We start from the raw sequence: 20,461 nt of genomic DNA, 5'->3' as shown, positions 1-20,461 counted from the left end.
ATAAAGAAAAACACTTGAATGAGTAGGTGTGTCCAAACTTTTGGCTGTTACTGTATGTCTTCAATTACATCCTCTGCCTTTCCTTCTTGCACCACCCCAGAAATAACACCCTTGATAGGCGCACTGCTACAAAAAAATCCATACAGGAAACATTCCACTCCGATATCTTTTTGAGTCTTAAAACAAGTTTCTTCTGATCTGCAGACACACACACATAAAAAGACCCCTTCTTGTGAATCTCACCCACACTTCCTCGAGAAGTTAAACGGATTTCCCAGGTAGCATTGATTCAAAACGCTCACTCTGAGTAAAACAAATCAAGTGGCTTCCTGGTTTCCTCCACAGCTTTACTTCTCTTGTTTCCCTTTTTCTTTGAAACTGTAACCCTCTCATTCTCACTCTCTGTGCTATTATCTTCACCCGACTCACTAGCAGTTTCAAACCAAACCTCCGTTTGGTGATAGAGGGGAGGTATGTGCCACGACGTTGGCTCCCTCTGCTTGGAGTACCCAGGCTGGGCACCCCGACGCTGATGGCACCAATTAGGGGTAATTAGGGGAGAGTGCCAACCAGCCGTGCAGGCCACATACAGTGGGGCAAAAAAGTATTTAGTCAGCCACCAATTGTGCAAGTTCTCCCACTTAAAAAGATGAGAGAGGCCTGTAATTTTCATCATAGGTACACTTCAACTATGACAGACAAAATTAGGAAAAAAAATCCAGAAAATCACATTGTAGGATTTTTTATGAATTTATTTGCAAATTATGGTGGAAAATAAGTATTTGGTCACCTACAAACAAGCAAGATTTCTGGCTCTCACAGACCTGTAACTTCTTCTTTAAGAGGCTCCTCTGTCCTCCACTCGTTACCTGTATTAATGGCACCTGTTTGAACTTGTTATCAGTATAAAAGACACCTGTCCAGCACCTCAAACAGTCACACTCCAAACTCCACTATGGCCAAGACCAAAGAGCTGTCAAAGGACACCAGAAACAAAATTGTAGACCTGCACCAGGCTGGGAAGACTGAATCTGCAATAGGTAAGCAGCTTGGTTTGAATAAATCAACTGTGGTAGCAATTACTAGGAAATGGAAGACATACAAGACCACTGATAATCTCCCTCGATCTGGGGCTCCACGCAAGATCTCACCCCGTGGGGTCAAAATGATCACAAGAACGGTGAGCAAAAATCCCAGAACCACACGGGTGGACCTAGTGAATGACCTGCAGAGAGCTGGGACCAAAGTAACAAAGCCTACCATCAACAAGGGCATTGAAGATGAAACGTGGCTGGGTCTTTCAGCATGACAATGATCCCAAACACACCGCCCGGACAACGAAGGAGTGGCTTCGTAAGAAGCATTTCAAGGTCCCGGAGTGGCCTAGCCAGTCTCCAGATCATCTCAACCCCATAGAACATTTTTGGAGGGAGTTGAAAGTCCGTGTTGCCCAGCAACAGCCCCAAAACATCACTGCTCTAGAGGAGATCTGCATGGAGGAATGGGCCAAAATACCAGCAACAGTGTGTGAAAACCTTGTGAAGACTTACAGAAAACGTTTGACCTCTGTCATTGCCAACAAAGGGTATATAACAAAGTATTGAGATAAACTTTTGTTATTGACCAAATACTTATTTTCCACCATAATTTGCAAATAAATTCATAAAAATCCTACAATGTGATTTTCTGGAATTTTTTTTCTCATTTTGTCTGTCATAGTTGAAGTGTACCTATGATGAAAATTACAGGCCGCTCTCATCTTTTTAAGTGGGAGAACTTGCACAATTGGTGGCTGACTAAATACTTTCTTGCCCCACTGTAAATGGAGCCCCCATAGCGCAACGGGAGAGAGAAAAAGAGAGGCAAGGGGTGAGCCTATAGGGGGAAATAAAACTCACAGAGACACGGAGCTGAATATGAAAAGGACCGAGACAATCCTAAGTTATTATGTTGTTACATCATTTTTTGTTTCCTAGTAAAGTCGTGTTTTCTGACTAGAACCTCCCTGTCCCTGTCTCTGTGTCCATCTCTGTGCGCTCAACCCAACACCCCACAGTTTACCACATACGGTAGAGAACACAAGCATCTCAGTAGCTTGGGTGCCGTGGGCTCGAGCATACGGAGATTACCATGGAGGAAATGGTGGCTCAGTTTATCCTCAGCCAGCAGAAGCAACAGGCTCTCCAGCGTAGGTAATCCAGCTGAAAGGTGGTACGGCCCAGGAGTCTAGCCCGAATCAGTTCCTGGTCAAGCTAACGGAGAAGGATGTATTTGTGCACCTTCGAGAGGACGGCGCAGCGGGAAGGGTGGCCCAGCCTTTTGGCACCCTACCTCTCCGGGAAGGCCCAGAAGTCCTACCTCGACTTGAATGCCGACCAGGCAGCGAATTATGAGGGACTCAAACGCAAGATCCTGAGCCGTTATGGATTCAGCCTCGCACGCTGTGTACAACTGGTCCACAACTGAGTGCAGCAAGCCTGGGACACATCGCATGGAGCTGCCCCGGCCGGGAGGAGTCCATACCTGCCGCATTCCCCAGTTCCAGGGTAACCCGGATGGCGAGTTACGTCACCTCCTGTTGGGCACACACCAAGACGGCCCCTCCGATGGTTCCAGTACGAATTGATGGTGTCGACACCAGTTCTCTGCTGGACTCCGGCAGCATGGTGACCCTGGCCCAACCGCAGGGGCTCACACAAGAGGGGAAAGATGAACTGAGGGACGAAGAGATGACGGTCTCCTGTGTACATGGGGACAGGAAGAGGTACCCAACCGTGCTGGTATGGATAACCACCCTGAGGGGGGAGGCCAGATGCGTTTGGAAGCTGTTCCTAACCTGCCCATCTCCTCAGTAGAGATTGCCCGATCTTTCAGGCAGTAAGGAGGAGGGACCTGGGGAGGCGCGTGAGGAAAAAGGACGGTCGCCTGCACAACCCACGTCCCGCCGTGAGAGGTGTCCACTGTCGAACCAGGAGGAGGGAGATGACCCTGCGCACGGAAACGAGCCATCGTCCGAGGAGGACCACAGGCTCCACTATATGGAGCTGGAGGCACCAGATGGGCCGCCCGACAAGGGAATCCTCATGGGCCAGTTCGGGATGGCCCAGTTAGAGGACCCCAACCTCCAGAACGCGAGGGGCAGGTGATCGCGGTGAAAGGCGTGCTGTTACCTGGGGTAAGTGAGTGGCGCTACCCACACTTTGCCATCAAGCCCAATTTATTAAATCAGATAGTAAAGCGCAATGGGGAGACAAAAAAATGGATCCTCATACCAACCAGTATGTTAGTAGTGTCTTGCAGCTCGCCCACACTCACCTGCTCGTGGCACACCTGGGGAAGGAGAAAACCAGGGAGCAGATTGGGAATCAATCCCACTGGCCCGGAGTCAAGCGCGCCATTGAGGACTACTGCCGTACCTGCCCAGAGTGCCAGATCACAGCCCTGAGGGCACATTATAGAAACCCTTTGGTTCCCCTGCCAATTATAGAGGTGCCGTTTGAGCGGGTGGCGATGGATCTGTTGGGTCCGTTGGTGAAGAGCACGAGGGGACACCAATACATCCTGGTAATCGTGGATTATACCACCCGTTATCCAGAGGCGATCCCGTTACGCACAATGACAGCAAAAGATATTGCACGGGAGCTCTTCCATTTATTCAGTCAGGTGGATATTTCACGGGAAATCCTGACGGACCAGGCCACCACATTCACGTCTCGTGTAATGAAAGATGTCTGAATCAAACAGGTGAGGACCAGTGTGTACCATCCACAAAAGGATAGACTTGTCGAACGATTCAATAAGACCCTAAATCAGATGCTGAAGAAGGTCATCGAGAGAGACGGGAGGAACTGGGACCAGCTGTTGCCCCACCTGATGTTCTCAGTGAGCGAGGTACCACAAGCGTCCACTGAGTTCTCCCCCTTTCAGCTCCTGTATGGCCATCGGCCCTGTGGACTGCTGGACCTAGCCAAGGAGGTCTGGGAGGACCAACCGAAGCCGCTTTGCAGTGTGGTGGAACACGTGGAGGAGATGACGGAGAGGATTAAGGTGATTTGGTCAGTGGTGAGGGAGCACATGGCCCTGGCGCAACAGGGCCATACAACAAAGAGCAAATTCCTAGCTGCGTGGCACGGGCCCTACGACATCGTTGAGCGGGTAGGCGACGTCCATTATAAGGTCCGCCAACCGTCTAAGTTTCCGTGGGGGAAGACCACATCCTGACCCAACGACAAGCGCTCTGAGAGTTGGTCGAGTAGAATACGTCCGTGTCCTCCAAGGCGCCGGGGCACACGGATCTTGTGGAACATCATATACACACACGTCCGGGACAAAAAGTGTGTAAATGGCCATACCGGATACCAGAAGCACGGAGGGCGGCGGTCTAACGGGAAGTGACGACAATGCTAGAGATGGGGGTAATGGAGGAGTCCCAGAGTGAGTGGTCTAGCCCTATAGTGCTGGTACAAAAACCGGACGGAACTGTCTAATTCTGAAATGACTTCCGGGGCCTGAACGAGGCCAGTAAATTTGACGCCTACCACATGCCCCAGGTGGACGAACTGATGAACCACTAGAGGGGAAGGCGATATACAGTTGAAACCGGAAGTTTACATACACTTAGGTTGGAGTTATTAAAACTTGTTTTTCAACCACTCCATAAATTTCTTGTTAACAAACTATAGTTTTGGCAAGTCGGTTAGGACATCTACTTTGTGCATGACACAAGTAATTTTTTCAACAATTGTTTACAGACCGATTATTTCACTTATTCCCTGTATCACAATTCCAGTGGGTCAGAAGTTTACATACATTAAGTTGACTGCGCCTTTAAACAGCTTGGAAAATTCCAGAAAATGATGTCATGGCTTTAGAAGCTTTTGATAGGCTAATTGACATCATTCGAGTCAATTGGGGGTGTACCTGTGGATGTATTTCAAGGCCTACCTTCAAACCCATTGCCTCTTTGCTTGGCATCATGGGAAAATCAAAATAAATTGTAGACCCCCACAAGTCTGGTTCATCCTTGGGAGCATTTTCCAAACGCCTGAAGGTACCACGTTCATCTGTACAAACAATAGTACGCAAGTATAAACACCATGGGACCATGCAGCCATCATACCGCTCAGGAAGGAGACACGTTCTGTCTCCTAGAGATGAACGTACGTTGGTGTGAAAAGTGCAAATCAATCCCAGAACAACAGCAAATGACCTTGTGAAGATGCTGGAGGAAACATGTACAAAAGTATCTATATCCACAGTAAAACGAGTCCGATATCAACACAACCTGAAAGGCCGCTCAGCAAGGAAGAAGCCACTGCTCCAAAACTGCCAAACTTCAAAGTTGTGTCAAAATGGCTTAAGGACAACAAAGTAAATGTATTGGAGTGGCCATCACAAAGCCCTGACCTCAATCCCATAGAAAATGTGTGGGCAGAACTGAAAAAGCGTGTGCGAGCAAGGAGGCCTACAAACCTGACTCAGTTACACCAGCTCTGTCAGGAGGAATGGGCCAAAATTCACCCAACTTATTGTGGGAAGCTTGTGGAAGGCTACGCGAAATGTTTGACCCAATTTTTAAACAATTTAAAGGCAATGCTACCATATACTAATTGAGTGTAGGTAAACTTCTGACTCACTGGGAATGTGATGAAAGAAATAGAAGCTGAAATAAATAATTCTCTCTGCTATTATTCTGACATTTCACATTCTTAAAATAAAGGGGTGATCCTAACAGACCTAAGACAGGGAATATTTACTATCATTAAATGTCAGGAATTGTGAAAAACTGAGTTTAAATGTATTTGGCTAAGGTGTATGTAAACTTCCGACTTCAACTGTACGTCAGCATCCTGGACCTGACGAAGTTGTACTGGCAGGTGCTGCTGGCAGCAGCCTCCCAGGGGAGGACGGCCTTCTCCACCCCGGGGGGGCTATACCACTACCGGGTTCATCCTTTTGGGCTCCACAGGGCCCCAGCAACCTTCCAGCGACTCATGGACAGTGTCCTGCGCCCACACCGTGAGTACGCTGCTGCTAATTTGTATGATATAATCATGCACAGTGACAGTTGGGAGTCTCATCTCTGTAGGCTACAGGTGGTGGTGGATGTGCTAAGGGATGCGGTGCTGACCGCGAACCCCCATAAGTGCAAGCTGGGCTACGCCAAGGTGGAGTACGTGGGCTATCTGGAAATGTGAAGCACCAAGAAAAAAAAATGCCGCCATTGGTGAATGGCCGGTCTCCCGAACCAATAGGCAGGTGAACATGTTCCTGGGGTTAGCAGGCTATTACAGTCTATTTATACCTAACTTTGCCGCAATAGCTTCTCCCCACACAGACCTAGAGAAGGCACGCCTACCCCAGACGGTGTGATGGATGGAGGACACTGAGGCGGCATTCCAGGCCCTGAAGGACACGCTATGTTTTCACCCGGTACTCGCCACCCCGGACTTCTCAATAAATCTCCTGGTCCACACCGACGCGTCTGACATGGGTGGAGGGCGTCTTGTCCCAAGAGCAGGAAGGCGAGGAGCACTCCATGTATGTCCTCCAGAGGGAAAAGTACTCGATTGCCGAGAAGGTGAAGTGGGTGCTGGACACCCTCAAGTATTACCTCCTTGGGAGGAATTTCACCTTGATTACCATGCCCGACTCGTGTGGATAGCAAGAGGTAAGAACACGAATGACCGCTTCACCCGCTGGTTCCTGTCCTTATAGTGATTCTCTTTCTCTGTTATCCACAGGTCGGGGGCCCGGAACGGCAATGCGGACGCCCTCTCCAGGAGGGACGAAAACCCAGTCCTAAGCACGCGCAAACCTAGTCCTGAGCACGCCTCCCGTCCGGTCGGGGGTGGGTTGGTATCCCGGGAGGTCTACCCCGGGGGTGGGTGATAGAGGGGAGGAACGTGCTGTGAGTACCCGGGTGGGCACCCCGACGCTGATGGCACCGAATAGGGGTAATCATGGCTATGAAACCAACCTTACTGAAGCACATTGATAGTTATTCCTATCACTGTCTATTGGCCTCGGCCTACTCACAGGGGTCCTCTTAGGATCCCTCACCCTGGACCCATTTTCCTCTACTACTCTCTTCACTGCCTCAGAATATGACACCTGTACTACTCTGATCCTGGCAACCTCAACCTGCCTTTCTCTCACCGGACACTTCTGATCTCCAGCACCATTGGTACCCCTACAGTTAACGCACACAATTTTTTGCACCAATACTACACATTCCTTTGACTCATGCCCACCTGCACACTTACCACATCTAGGAATCTCCCTTCTACACACTGCTGCAACATGACCATAAGCTTGGCACCTAAAACACGAAAATGGGTTTGAAACTAAATCTCTCACAGGATAACTGACACATCCTAGTTTGACTTTGTCGGGTAAAGACTGCATCAAAACTCAGCAGGACAGACAGTATTGTCTGTTTCACCACGCTCTCTACCAGGTCTGCCACTCACTCGTGTGTCAATTCTTTTGGTAAAACACATTAGCGTACAATCTGACTGGATAGGAATGTTAGGGGCTCGCGCTCCGCTCTGGTTCAGTGGTTGGCGGGGATGGACAGTACAGTGTAGGCTACTGTCTATGGTAGTACATTGCAGGAAGAAATATAGATGGAAGCATTGTATTGGAGGCCAAGCATTTGTTTCACCTGTCCAGATCAGGAGATAGACAACCCCTCTCAATGTGAAGCCCTTGGCCTAGTAGTGCATTGATCTGCATAGGCCAAAATGCTACTAACTATATTGGCAAGAAAAAAAAACTTGTTTGCATCTTCATATATACTAGTCATTGGTTTGCACATATATCCTTCATCCATGCATCCTAGTGGAAACTCCTATGTGTAAGTCTGTTTTTTCCCTTGTGATTTTTCCACCCCTCCTTACCTTGAGGAAAAAGGGAGCCAACATCTAGTTGTACAATGCACCCTGTGGGTTTCCATAGCTGTGATCCCCCCCCACCCCCCCACCCCTACAAGGTACATGAATAAACATTCTGTTGTGTTCCTCTCAGTGGTAGACAACTAGACATTCTTACTCCTCTCACTCGATTACTGAGCATTCTGACCTTGGGTTTGCCTGTTAACATAAACAATAGCTAAACAACAGAATATTTGACATTTAGTTCGATTTTTTTTTTTTGCAGTCAACATTCACACACATTCCTATTTAGCTGTTATTCAATTCAAATGTATGCAGCAGTGGATGAGCAAAGTATATGAACATAGCTATTTTGCAATGTATAATCCATGCTAACCATATGTTACAAGGCCTAGCAATGTACCAGGATAGTCTGAATTATTCCTCATAAAGAAAAAAAGATTGAATGCTGCCATCTGCTGAGGTGCCTGACTACTAACTCAGGCATAGTTTATGCCAAAAAATATTGAAAAAATTGTCTGGCCTACTTATTTACACAGCTATTTAAAACTAAACACTTTTCACTAAAACTTCATGATAACTAGTCAACAAGTTTGACCTTTTTATCCAAGGCTTCTATAATCTAGAGTAAATGTATTGTAGTCTTTCTAAACAAGTGCCTATTCATCAAAGCAATGTCTGAAAAAAAAGATGTATTGTATCAGTCAAAAGTTTGGACACACCTACTCATTCAAGGGTTTCTCTTTATTTTTTGTAACATTTCTACAATGTATAGTAGTGTAGAATGAATAATAGTGAAGACGTCATAACTGTGAAATAACACATATGGAATCACGTAGTAAGCAAAAAAGTGTTAAACAAATCAAAATATATTTTATATTCTTCAAAGTAGCCACCCTTTACCTTGATGACAGCTTTGCACACTCTTGGCATTCTCTCAACCAGCATCATGAGGTAGTCACCTTGAACGCATTTCAATTAAGTTTAGGTGTGCCTTGTTTTTTGGTGGAATTTCTTTCCTTCTTAATGCGTTTGAGCCAATCAGTTGTGTTGTGAGAAGGTAGGGGTGGTATACAGAAGATAGCCCTATTTGGTAAAAGACCAAGTCCATATTATGGCAAGAACAGCTCAAATAAGCAAAGAGAAACAACAGTCCATCATTACTATAAGACATGAAGGTCAGTCAATCCGGACAATTTCAAACACTTTGAAAGTTTCTTCAAGGTCAGTCGCAAAAACAATCAAGCGCTATGATGAAATTGGCTCTCATGAAGACCGCCACAGGAAAGGAAGACCCAGAGTTACCTCTGCTGCAGAGGATAAGTTCATTAAAGTTACCAGCCTCAGAACTTGCAGCCCAAATAAATGCTTCACAGATTTCAAGTAACAGACACATCTCAACATCAACTATTCAGAGGAGACTGCGTGAATCAGGCCTTCATGGTCGAATTGCTGCCAAAAAACACTACTAAATGACACCAATAAGAAGAAGAGACTTGCTTGGGCCAAGAAACACGAGCAATGGACATTAGAATGGTGGAAATCTGTCCTTTGGTCTGATTAATCCAAATTTTTTATTTTTGGTGCCAACTGCTGTGTCTTTGTGAGACGCAGAGTAGGTGAACGGATGATCTCTGCATGTGTGGTTCCCACCGTGAAGCATGGAGAAGGTGTAACGGTGTGGGGGTGCTTTGCTGGTGACACTGTCTGTGATTTATTTAGAATTCAAGGCACACTTAACCAGCATGGCTACCACAGCATTCTACAGCGATACACCATCCCATCTGGTTTACACTTAGTGGGACTATAATTTGTTTTTCAACAGGACAATGACCCAACACACCTCCAGGCTGTGTAAGGGGTATTTGACCAAGAAGGAGAGTGATGGAGTGCTGCATTAGATGACCTGTCCTCCACAATCACCCGACCTCAACCCAATTGAGATGGTTTGGGATGAGTTGGACCGCAGAGTGAAGGAAAAGCAGCTAAAAAGTGCTCAGCATATGTGGGAACTCCTTCAAGACTGTTGGAAAAGCATTCCAGGTGCAGCTGGTTGAGAGAATGAGTGTGCAAAGCTGTCATCAAGGCAAAGGGTGGCTACTTTGAATAATCTAAAATCTTAAATTGATTTGGATTTGCATAACACTTTTTGGGTTACTACATTATTTCATATCTGTTATTTCATAGTTTTGATGTCTTCACTATTATTCTACAATGTAGTACAAATAATAAAGAAAAATCCTTGAATGAGTAGCTGTGTCCAAACTTTTGACTGTTACTGTATATGAAGTAACATGTTTAGCATTTTGTGGAGTCAATCTATTTGCAGACAAACTACTCAGACTACAAGTAAAATGTAATATCAACACTTTTTAAGGGTCTTTAAGATCTATGCAACATAAGGACTGTATACATTTTCAGAAAGATGTCAATACAGTCCCTGGAGAGAAGAAAATGGAGTCTCATCTGAAAGCAGGAATCAAAACCTCATTTTATTTTATATTTATTCCATAAACATTATTACAAAACTCAGCAAGTTACCAATATTACATTGTCACCATACAGGCTTGTTCACAAATATTTAAACCTTTGCAACAGTTACAACAAAACAAAATGATACTAGAATGATTTATAAAACAGCAATAAAATCACAAATATGTCTTTATTTCAGTTTTTCTTTTTCTTTTATCATACTTTTTACACTAGCACTACACTCCCACAACAAGATTGGTCTGATTACAAAACTTCCGACAAAATGTTACAGCTTTTTTCCCCAGTGTTTTCCCTCTCTCCTTTTATAATTTTTTTTGTCATGTTTGTTATTTTGGTTTTTAAAACCAAAGGCATGTCATTATACATCCCTTTCACTGCCTATAAAGGCGAAAAAAGGGTATCCACATTTACAAATACTTAACAGCACTTTCTAAGAAAAATATACACTTAGAAAATATTTTACAAATTGGCACACTGAAAAATATACAAGATTCATGGAGGATGTCAGGAGTTATTTTGGAATCCATCTGGCAACAACTCTGACAATATTTATAAAGCTAAATATTATTTTCAACAAAAATGGCAAAACACAATTCTAATTAATGTCAAAATCATGGCAGAATTACATCAAACATAACAGTATCTTATACATTCATAAATAGGGCACAGAGGATTTCTTCATCCTTTTTTCAGTTACCTGTAAGTTCATTTGCTTTCAAGCACCTTTCACAGGCAGCTCAACAGTGGTACATCATATAAAACTCGTGTTGGAGAGGAAGCCAAATACATTCAATTAACAATGGGCAGGGATGATATAAGGCAGTCTACTCCACACCACCTGGTGGTGACACCTGTCCTGATCCCCAGTCTCAATGGCTAGCCTGGCAACTTGGAGAAGATGGAGGGGAAGGGGGGTTTCGAGAGACAAAAGGTCTTCATAATAAATATTCGATCTCTGATGGATAGTATCAATTCATGTAAATTGAACTAAATTGTAGAAATCTAATACAGAGCTCCATGTTTGTGCAGTAGTAGGTGAATCCATGAGATTGCATGAGATTACATGAAGCAGTATACTAACCTTGAGTAGAGTACAAATTCAAACCTCAAGATTGAACTAACCTGTTAGAGCATAAAGATTTCTTATTGAAACAGTGCTACTTTTTAGTTGCTGAAACAGCTTATGGCAGCTTTCCACAGGACCTATTTAATCCCCTTCTCTGTATCGCCATGCTGGCTGTTGATTTTGAGTTCAGATGGCAATCATTTCAAAGGAATGTATGAATGAAAAGACAGTCATTTGCATTTTGGTAAAAGGTGTATCACTGTCAGCTGCAGGTGCTTGGCAAACCGAATGAAGTGTAAATTCTCTAGAATGTCGACCGGCCACCAAAGTCCAGAACCCCCACCCCCCAACCCTAACAAAAAGAACATGAAACAGCAAATATACATATAGATAGAAAATGTTTATACAGATACTTGTTCAACGTTTGGCACATAATTCCATTTTCAACTATTATAATTATCGTCATATTCTGCAAATAGTGCATATGTCTCTGTACAATAGCATTAACAAATTGCAATTCTGGGTACTTACTCCACTTCCCCTCCCACCTCCTCTCCCCAAACCATGGCAAAAAGCCAATGACAAATAATGCCATTTCAAGATATTAAGAAAATTAGGACAGTATGAGAAAGTCGTCTTATCGTTAATACAAAAATGTCCCTTTTTTATTCTGAAAGGTCTGGTTCCCAGCAGAACAGCGATACAGTTCTCCAACACCAGTAAAACATCCACAAATGGAATGGCTGGGTGGTATCAGTAATGATAGGACACTTCTATTGTTCCCTCATGACTAACTCTACTCCACTCTCGCTTTGTACACTGAAGGCAACCATTGACTAAATGTAAGGACGGACAACTTTTGAACTGTTATTTTAAACATTTGTGGAGAGCCACAAACTGAATTTTGACATTGTTAAGGAGGGGCAAGCTGTTCCGCTGAAATGGAGAATTGAAAAAACAAAGCAAACCATTAAGTATCACAAAAATGATTTTCAAAACATTTTCAAGGCAATTTTTCTTATTATACAAAAGTCAAACTTAAAGTAACAAAAAACAAAACAAACTAAAGACCAAGAAAGGTGAATCAAGCAGCAGTGTCAGAAACAAAAAGCAGCCACGGTAGTTCGAAATCACAGTCAAGCTAGAGACAATCAATCACACAATAGGTAGTTTCGCCGGAACAAATAAAAGCTCACATGCAAGTTGTTTCAGGGTAAAAGAAGGAGGTGGGGTAGTCAGGGTTAATGTCTTTGCCATGCAACACTTGGATTTAAGTCAAAAAGTGAGAGCAGTAAGGGAACCCAGGGAACTGAGCAAGAGGCGGGAGGAAATAGAGTGAGGGGGACGTATTTTGCAGCCACTGTTACAAAATATTACCTCAGTTTCTCATAAGAGGCCATCAGAGCTACGTTCTTGCTCGAGTCCCGCTTCCCTGTATTGTTTTCATCTCCAGCAAATTTTGCACTGGTTTTGTGACGGTACATTTTTTTGTGTGCGGGCCCACAGATGCCAGGTATACCGAGGCTGGACTTGTTGAACATGTTGCAGTCTAGAGTGAGAGGGGGGAAGAAGGGGTTTGAAGGAATGAACTTGGATTGGTTTTTGGCTCCCCTGCCAGTTGCCTTCCTACCCCTTCCTGCCCCAGGGGAGGTGGCATAACCACCCTTTTTCCTGACGTCAGCTGTTGTGCCCGCCAGGATTTTGAGTGTCTTAGTTTTAAGGCTGTTGGCCTCTGGAGGCTGACAGAGTCCAGAAATGGGGTCCCACAGTGGCTCGATGGACACCTTCATAAACCTCTCGACCTCTGCCATCCCAGAGACTATGTTGGACAGGATGTTGGAGGGCTCCTCAAACTCTCGCTGGTCGTCATCCACAGCACTGTTGTTGTTGTTGTTGCCGCCGTCTGCCCAGCCCCCACCGTGCTCCACCAGTAAAGGCCAGACTTCTGACAGTCCAGCAAGACCTTCACTTTCTTCACCTTTCGCCTTTGCCTTTGCATCAAGCAGGGCTTTTAGCTTTTTGGATGAACGAGAATTCTGTCTAGGGGCTTTGTTCTTCTCTGTCTTGGGGGCCCTTGGAGTCTTGGTTTTCTGTTTACTGGTTGTTTTCCTTTTTGACTTGGGACCTTTAGTTCGGCCTCCAATAGATTCAGCCTGCTCATCAAAGACGTCCGTGCCGTCAATTTTATCATCTAACCCTGTGCCATCATTGTCATTGAAAGTATGGAACTGGAACTGATGATTGTTTATTGCTCTGCCATCATGGTTTTGTTGTGGCAGGACATTACAGTCCCACTTAGTCCCATCAGGTGTAGTTGAGAGTGTCATGTCTCCTGTCTCTCCTTGAAACTCCCTGGCCTTTCCTAGGCTTTCCCTCATTTCTGGACCCATCACCTGTGGGGAGAGATTTGGTGTGTCGGGTGGCGACATCTCTGACAACGACGAGTGCCTAAACTTATCGGGGGTGAAGTTGGAGATGTCCAGTAGGTCTGTGGACTCCCTAAGGGGAGTGATTTCATCAGTACTTTGCTGGATCACCAGTTTGGGACTACAGTGGGCCAAGAAGTTCTCGTTCACATCCTCTTCACTCTCCTTCTCACAGGACTTGTGACTCATAGTGCTGTAGTTGCTGGAGGTGGCAGACAGTGAACCCATAGAGTCATAGCTGGCCAGCCTGCTGTTATCTGTGTTTAGAGTGACTCTATGGAACTGCACCTGTTCCTCTTCAGCTGCCCGACTGGCCTGTAGGGTTGAGTCTGGTACTGGTGGCTCTTCAGGTAAATGTGCCTTATCATTCAGCAGTCTGTTGCCATCTACATTGACTTGACTATATCCTGACAATGGCAAGTTGTTTGTCATTGGCAAAGGCATGGCGTTGGAAAAGCCAGCAGATTCAGGTGGAATGTCAGATGTAAATGGTAGCTGTTCACCTCCAGACTGCCATGATATGTGAGTGAAGTTTGGCTCCATCTGATTGGAGTTAGAGGGGGACTGTTGGAGCTCGGACTCTGAGGGAGGAGATAGAACACAGCTCTGGGCCAGCTGTAGGTTAGTGAATGGATTCTCCTCCTGGTAGAGCCCATGGGGAAACTGTTGTCGGGGATTCTGCTGCTGCTGCTGCTGCTGGGAGTAATATGACAGTCCAGTATTACTGGATGAGTCAGAGGCATCTAGTAATGTCTGTAGGTAGCCTCCGGGGATGACAGGTAGACCACTATTCACATTTACAGGATGGGTCATTGTGCTGGAAGAGGAGCAGGGGGCTGGTGTAAAAGTAGACTTTTCAGTGGGGTCAACACTGACAGTGGAGTCATCACAAAGCTGGGGGCTGCCTGCTTTAGAATAAACTATGTCAGGAGGCTGACTTGGGGATAGTGGGCCAACCTCTTGTAGGTGTACCACAGCTTTACCATCCTTCTGCTGAGCATCTGTCATTTTTTTCGACTTCAGTCTGGCCTCGCTTTTAAATTTCCTTATTTTCAAAATCTTATTTCCAAGTCTTTTCCCCTCCCTCTCTAGCGATCTGCTTTTTCCTGTCACACTTCCTTGGTCTAATCTAGCAGCACAGTCGGAGGTTGTTGTTGTTATTGATGCCATATCTGTACAGGCATCCTGATCCTCAGCTGCTCGCACCTCTTGCTTGTGATCGGCGTGGTTTGGCGAGAGCTCTACAGTGTGAATTCTTTGAATCCGGACTCTATTTGCAATCCTGTATTTTCGTTTTGTCAGGCTAGAATTAAGGGAACGCCTGCAGCCATTCGGAAATCTGTTTTTATCACCAGCAGCCAGCCTGCGCTGCTCCTGCATTTCCTGGCGCCTCTTTTGCCAGTAGTCTTTCATAGGGGCCATTCTCTGGTACTTATGAACTAAGTCCTTACTTAAGCTTACTGTTGTCTCTGATGTGTCAATTTTCCCAAGCTTTACTAACATGTGCTTCTCCCCTTTAAATCGGTTTATGATGATGTATTTGATTATCACCGGAGGCTCTTTCCGTGAGGATTTTCTCCTCTTCTTTGGACACCAGTCGTCATCCTCCTCTTTTTTTGGACCCATCGGCTGCTTCTCTTTTTTCTCTGTGTTCCTCTCACTCTCGATAGAATCCACGTCATACAGATAGTCGTCGCTGTATCTGACTTTCCTCTTGGACCTCAGCCCGTAGCTCAGCTGACTAGAAGAGCTGGAGTTCTCCCTGGAGAGAAAGCAGTATTTCCGTTTGGTCTGGCAGGTGTCAAGGGAGGATCCAGTACAGGAGCTGTCATCGCTGTACTCTCCAGAGTCCTCTGTGGAGTTGTTGAAGTCAAACAGGTAGCTGCTCTCTGGACTGACATTCGGCATCACTTCAGCAGAGCTGCTGCTGTTGTTTTTGTCAACCTTTTCTCCAGCCGCCCAGACTTCGACCTTCTCTCCATTTACCTGCGGCACTTCAGCTTCCTTCTTCACTGCTCCCTCTCCCTCCTTTTTGGCGACGACACTCGGGAAGAAGTTGAACTGGGTTTCCTCCTGAATGGTGCTGGTCTTCTCTCGGACGTTGTCCTGGAAGGACTCGTAGCGTATCTTCAGCGAGCACACGTCGCTGCCCAGGGTGGAGTCCTCATCATCAAACATATAGTTGTCTACGTCCTCTTCTGAGAAGAGGTTTACAGAGAGCTCGTTCTTAGAGCAGAGGTCCAGCAGCTCGATCTTACTCTCGCTGATAAAGGACTCAAAGCAGCCCCAGTCCTGGCTGGAGTTGGCCAGCAGAGCCTCCTCACCGTTGCACTTGTCCAGGAGCAGGCCTTCGTAGATACTCTTTGACGTGGCATCCTCCGAGTCACTGTCCTCCGCTGACTTCTCCTCATCTGTCTTCTCCACCTCCCTGACCTTGTGCTCTGGGTAGCTGAGGAGCTGGTCTGAGAGCAGCTGATCCCCGTAGCGGATACCAGAACTCATGCACTGCATGGCCATGTCAGGACAGGAGACAGGACAGGGGTCATAGTCCCGGCCCAGGCCCAGCCCTGGCTCAGGCTCTGTAGCGTCCTTGCTCTCGATGAAGCAGCCCAGGCAGGTGCGGCTCTGTGGCATAAGGCAGTCCCCCCCAGACAGGGCCGAGACACTCCCTGTCTCCATCATGGTGAAGGCAGCCTTGTCACTACAGTCCTCTGGAAGAGCCCAGTGACTCACCAACTTGGTGGAGCAGGAGGAGGTGAGGGAGATGGTGTGAGTGGAGGAGGAGTCATCAGCAGTAGTGGTGCTGGGCTCAGGGGTCTCTGTTGGGCTCAGAGGTGAGGATGGGCTCAGTGAGGTCCTCTCACTCTCAGGGCATCCTTTTGGTGGATTGGCTTTAGGAGGGGTGCCGGGACTGTCTAGCTTCAAAGAACTGTCCTGGTTGTGTGATTCTGTAGAGCGGAACAAAGAGATAGTATCAGATATCAACTAATTCCCTTGTGAACTCACTGATGGACAATGTGAGAGTACTTTAACATACTGTATTTCCTATATAAGATTACATTTTAATATACTATACTATTTCCTTTCTTTAATTATTTTTCATTTTCAGCTCAATGTACACAGTGTACAAAACATTAGGAACACCTTCATAATATTGAGTTGCACTCCCTTTTGCCCTCAGAACAGCCTCAATTCTCTGGGGCATGGGTTCTACAAGGTGTCGAAAGCATTCCACAGGGTCGCTGGCCCATGTTGACTCCAATGCTTCCAACAGTTGTGTCAAGTTGGCTGGATGTCCTTTGGGTGGTGGACCATTCTTGATACACACAGGAAACTGTTGAGCGTGAAATACCCAGCAGCGTTACAGTTCTTGACTTAAACCGCCATACCTGGCATCTACAACCATACCCCGTTCAAAGGCACTTAAATATTTTGTCTTGCCCATTCATCCTCAATGGCACACATACACAATCAATGTCTCACTTGTCTCAAGGCTTAAAACTCATTCTTTAACCTATCCTCCCCTTCATCTACAATGATTGAAGTGGATTTAACAAGTGACATCAATAAGAGATCATAGTTTTCCCCTGGATTCATCTGGTCAGTCATGGAAAGAGCAGGTGTTCATAATGTTTTGTACACTCAGTGTATGTTCCTAGCCTATCTTACAGTTTGTAAAATACACAGGTCATGTTTTTTTCAAACAGGCTGCACAAAGTAATAATTTTGTACAAAGACGAGGCATATTAGAGCTAATTTAAGCTGAAAAGGGGAATTCAGCTTTTTCTTGAGAAAAATGAAATGCTCATCATTAATCATCATCATTGTGTTTCTTGTGCTCTATAATTTCTGATAAGAATGCAATGAGAATAAAATAAAAGCCATAATAGAAAGTAATCATGGGACAAATTTTGTGGAAATATAGAAATCATTAGCCTATTTGTTCAATCTTAAATAAGGCCCTCTGCCTTTTCTATTACTCTGATTGAACATCTTTATGTTGATGTATTTACAGGATGAATGGAAGGAATGACAAAAGTAATAACCTTTCCCTTCCTCTGTGTGAGTGGGCTTTACCCTTTGACATTCAGGGTCGTTAAGGATGGGAGTGTCGTGGGAAAGGATGATAAGTTCTTTCAGAATTAAAAAACGGACGAAAACATTCCACACATTCATTAGACCGTCTCTGAGCATTAAAACCAGTAGCAAAGGTTAAGGTCACTAAATATCAAGGCTGAGGCTTCTTGCCTTACAGCTTTGTGAAGGTCACAGCCGAGGTAAATAGCGGAGGAGGTGAGAACCATGCATCTTGTTCCATATAAGAACTCGTGCTTTGATTGTGACATCATGTACCGTGATAATGTAGCAGCATTCCCTCTGCTCCTTCATAAAAACACATTGTAAAATGCTATAACATACAGTACAATATGATGCAATATAGCTACACCTGTGGAGAAGAATTAGATCTTGGTGTGTCCATTCCCTTTTTGTTTTATTCAAGTAGGCCTAATGTGTTTCTAGCAAAGCAAAATACACATGTCTTTACCATTCTCGTCCGCTTTGTTGATCTGTTCCAGGTTTGAAGCCAGCACAGCAAAGTTGGGTTCTTGAAAAACATCCATCAATTTAGCGTGGTTCTTGTCTCTTACATTATTACCACTATCCAACCTGCAGAAGAAAAACACAAGACACATGAAAACACTGATGCTGACCAAAGGAAAAGGTATATTATGTCATCATAATAATATATACTGCCATGCAAATCCTTGTTGACTCTCGCCTTTCTCAACTGCTGCATGAGGAGCTACTCTTCCTGGGGCTTCAAAAGAGGCTAGGGAATATTCGGGATGCTATATTTCTACCTTTAGCCCAAGATTCTACTCGTTGTTCCTGTAAAATATATGTCCCCATCTATGGGCTACCAAGGGATATTGTTTTGGGCACCATTATTAGAGACTGCTTTATACTGTATCTAGTAGGCTTTTAAACACCCGAGCCTCAGTCTGCATGCAAATTGCAGGCACATCCTCCTGGCCTTTTGTTGATCGCTTTATGTGTTTCTCGTCTCAAAACTCCTCAATAACATGCTTGCTGAATGAGAATTGTTCTAAGCAAATGTCAGAAGTAACAATTGTATAAAATCATGTCCCAAAAAATATTACATTTTCCTAGCTCTCTAACTCTCTTGTTCACGCTCTCAAACTCCCCATCCTCCTCCCACTATCCCTTTTCTTGCAGCCAGGGAGAAAAAACAAATGGCCAGATTAATGGAGACGGAGAAGAAGCAATAAGAGGTTGCATAAAATTAGCCCTATGTCCAACGATCATGTCCAATTTAACACATTATTAAGCCATGTTGTTTCTCCTGGAGGCAATTTGCGACAAAGGTTTGTGAGCCGCATGAAACAAGACTCTCTGCCAGCGCAGTGCTGACTCACTGCCAGCTAGAACGATACTGTTAACCTGGCCTGGCTCTCTGTGTCATTAACCTGGGCCTCTGTCTGTGTTAACCTGGCCTGGTTCTCTGTGTCATTAACCTGGGCCTCGGTCTGTGTTAACCTGGCCTTGGTTCTCTCTCTGTTTTAACCTGGCCATGGGTCTGTGATAACCTGGCCATGGGTCTCTGTGATAACCTGGCCAAGGGTCTCTGTGATAACCTGGCCATGGGTCTGTGATAACCTGGCCATGGGTCTAGGTGATAACCTGGCCATGGGTCTGTGTGTTAACCTGACCATGGGTCTCTGTGATAACCTGGACATGGGTCTGTGTGATAACCTGGCCATGGGTCTAGGTGATAACCTGACCATGGGTCTCTGTGATAACCTGGACATGGGTCTGTGTGATAACCTGGCCATGGGTCTAGGTGATAACCTGGACATGGGTCTGTGTGTTAACCTGACCATGGGTCTGTGTGTTAACCTGGCCATGGGTCTCTGTGATAACCTGACCATGGGTCTCTGTGATAACCTGACCATGGGTCTGTGTGATAACCTGACCATGGGTCTGTGTCTACCACTGTGCCCTAATCTTACTGGGAAGACTCTAGTCAGTATGAATCATTGGTAAGCAGTTTGAAAATCTTAACATTAGAATTGTTGAATCTCAGCACTGCATAGAGAGGGACCATTGGAAACATAGTAGTATAGGGAGAGAGTTTGCAGAGACATGAAAAATTATTCAGTGGGAGATGCTCAGCATCTTTTTACAACTAAAAACAACACCTGGCGGGCCCAAGATGACAAATGCGTGAAAGTATAACTGCCAGACTTGAATCCATTACTGGCATGGGGTAGCATCTGTGGTTATCAGACCCTTGTGAGGCACATTCAATTTATTTTTTTCCATTTCTGTATGCAGAGAAAAGGAAAACACATCCCATCATATGAAATGAAATGATGTTATTTCTAAGAGGCCCAGGTTATCAGAGCTCTCTCTCTGCTCAGAGTGCGGGCCATTGGCCCAGAGGCTCTGAGGTGATTAAACAGAAGGGATCACTGCTAATGCAGGAGATTCACTTTCAGTCCACATCCACATCACCTGATCCATCTGCTGCAATCAGGGCTCTAAATGGGAGTATATGT

At 45.3% G+C, this 20,461-nt stretch overlaps 1 protein-coding gene across 1 annotated transcript in view; it reads right to left on the bottom strand.

The window, feature by feature from the left end:
- Positions 1–10,362: 10,362 nt before the first annotated feature.
- LOC129868509 (neurite extension and migration factor-like) overlaps positions 10,363–20,461 on the bottom strand; it is a 32,344-nt gene continuing 22,245 nt past the window's right edge. Inside the window, exons 2-3 of the mRNA XM_055942553.1 lie at positions 18,427–18,548; positions 10,363–16,828 (exon numbers count right to left, since the gene is read on the bottom strand). Coding sequence (XP_055798528.1) covers positions 12,828–16,828; positions 18,427–18,502 — 4,077 coding nt within the window. The 5' untranslated portion in view covers positions 18,503–18,548 and the 3' untranslated portion in view covers positions 10,363–12,827. The remainder of the gene's footprint in view (positions 16,829–18,426; positions 18,549–20,461) is intronic.

Source organism: Salvelinus fontinalis, chromosome 13 (genome assembly GCF_029448725.1).
Source record: "Salvelinus fontinalis isolate EN_2023a chromosome 13, ASM2944872v1, whole genome shotgun sequence".
NCBI classification, from domain to species: domain Eukaryota; kingdom Metazoa; phylum Chordata; class Actinopteri; order Salmoniformes; family Salmonidae; genus Salvelinus; species Salvelinus fontinalis.
This window is presented reverse-complemented; position numbering and strand designations above follow the sequence as displayed.